Genomic DNA, 617 nt, shown 5'->3' with positions numbered 1-617 from the left:
GGGCCCCGGCGGCGGCGGGGCTGGCCCGGTGTCCCCGCAGCACCACGAGCTGACCTCGCTCTTCGAGTGCCCGGTCTGCTTTGACTATGTCCTGCCCCCCATCCTGCAGTGCCAGGCCGGGCACTTGGTGTGTAACCAATGCCGCCAGAAGTTGAGCTGCTGCCCGACGTGCAGGGGCGCCCTGACGCCCAGCATCAGGAACCTGGCTATGGAGAAGGTGGCCTCGGCAGTCCTGTTTCCCTGCAAGGTAAGCCCAGGTGCCAGCCGCGCACCTCCACCCGGCGACCTCCCGGAACTCCTGTGTCCTCCAGCCCACTCTCAGGCGCTGAGAGGCAGATGGCATCTCTCTTATTAAAAAAAAAAAAATGTTTACACCTTGTCTACGCTCCCCCATGCCCACCTGTCCACTTTGAGAGTAGCTCTGGGCTGACAGCTGCCCGATCACTGACCCCAGCCTAATTGGCACGCGATCGTTGTTAGAACACTTCACGCTCTCCCCACCCGGAGCCTGCCGCGTACTCTGCAGACGTGTACTCAGGCTGGGTAGAGCTGGGCCGCCCAAGTAAAACTTGGACCGGGAAGCTGACTATCTTTGGGGGATTGAGGAGAGCGGGGGT

At 61.9% G+C, this 617-nt stretch overlaps 1 protein-coding gene across 1 annotated transcript in view; it reads left to right on the top strand.

Annotated features, from left to right (window-relative positions):
* SIAH2 (siah E3 ubiquitin protein ligase 2) overlaps positions 1-617 on the top strand; it is a 16,513-nt gene that overhangs the window by 184 nt on the left and 15,712 nt on the right. Inside the window, exon 2 of the mRNA XM_007458385.1 lies at positions 2-247. Within this exon, the coding sequence (XP_007458447.1) occupies positions 2-247 (246 nt within the window). The remainder of the gene's footprint in view (position 1; positions 248-617) is intronic.

The sequence above is a fragment of the Lipotes vexillifer genome, unplaced genomic scaffold, assembly GCF_000442215.2.
Source record: "Lipotes vexillifer unplaced genomic scaffold, Lipotes_vexillifer_v1.1 scaffold808, whole genome shotgun sequence".
NCBI classification, from domain to species: Eukaryota; Metazoa; Chordata; class Mammalia; order Artiodactyla; family Lipotidae; genus Lipotes; species Lipotes vexillifer.
The sequence above is the reverse complement of the archived record's forward strand: the minus strand, read 5'-3'. Positions and strand labels throughout refer to the sequence as shown.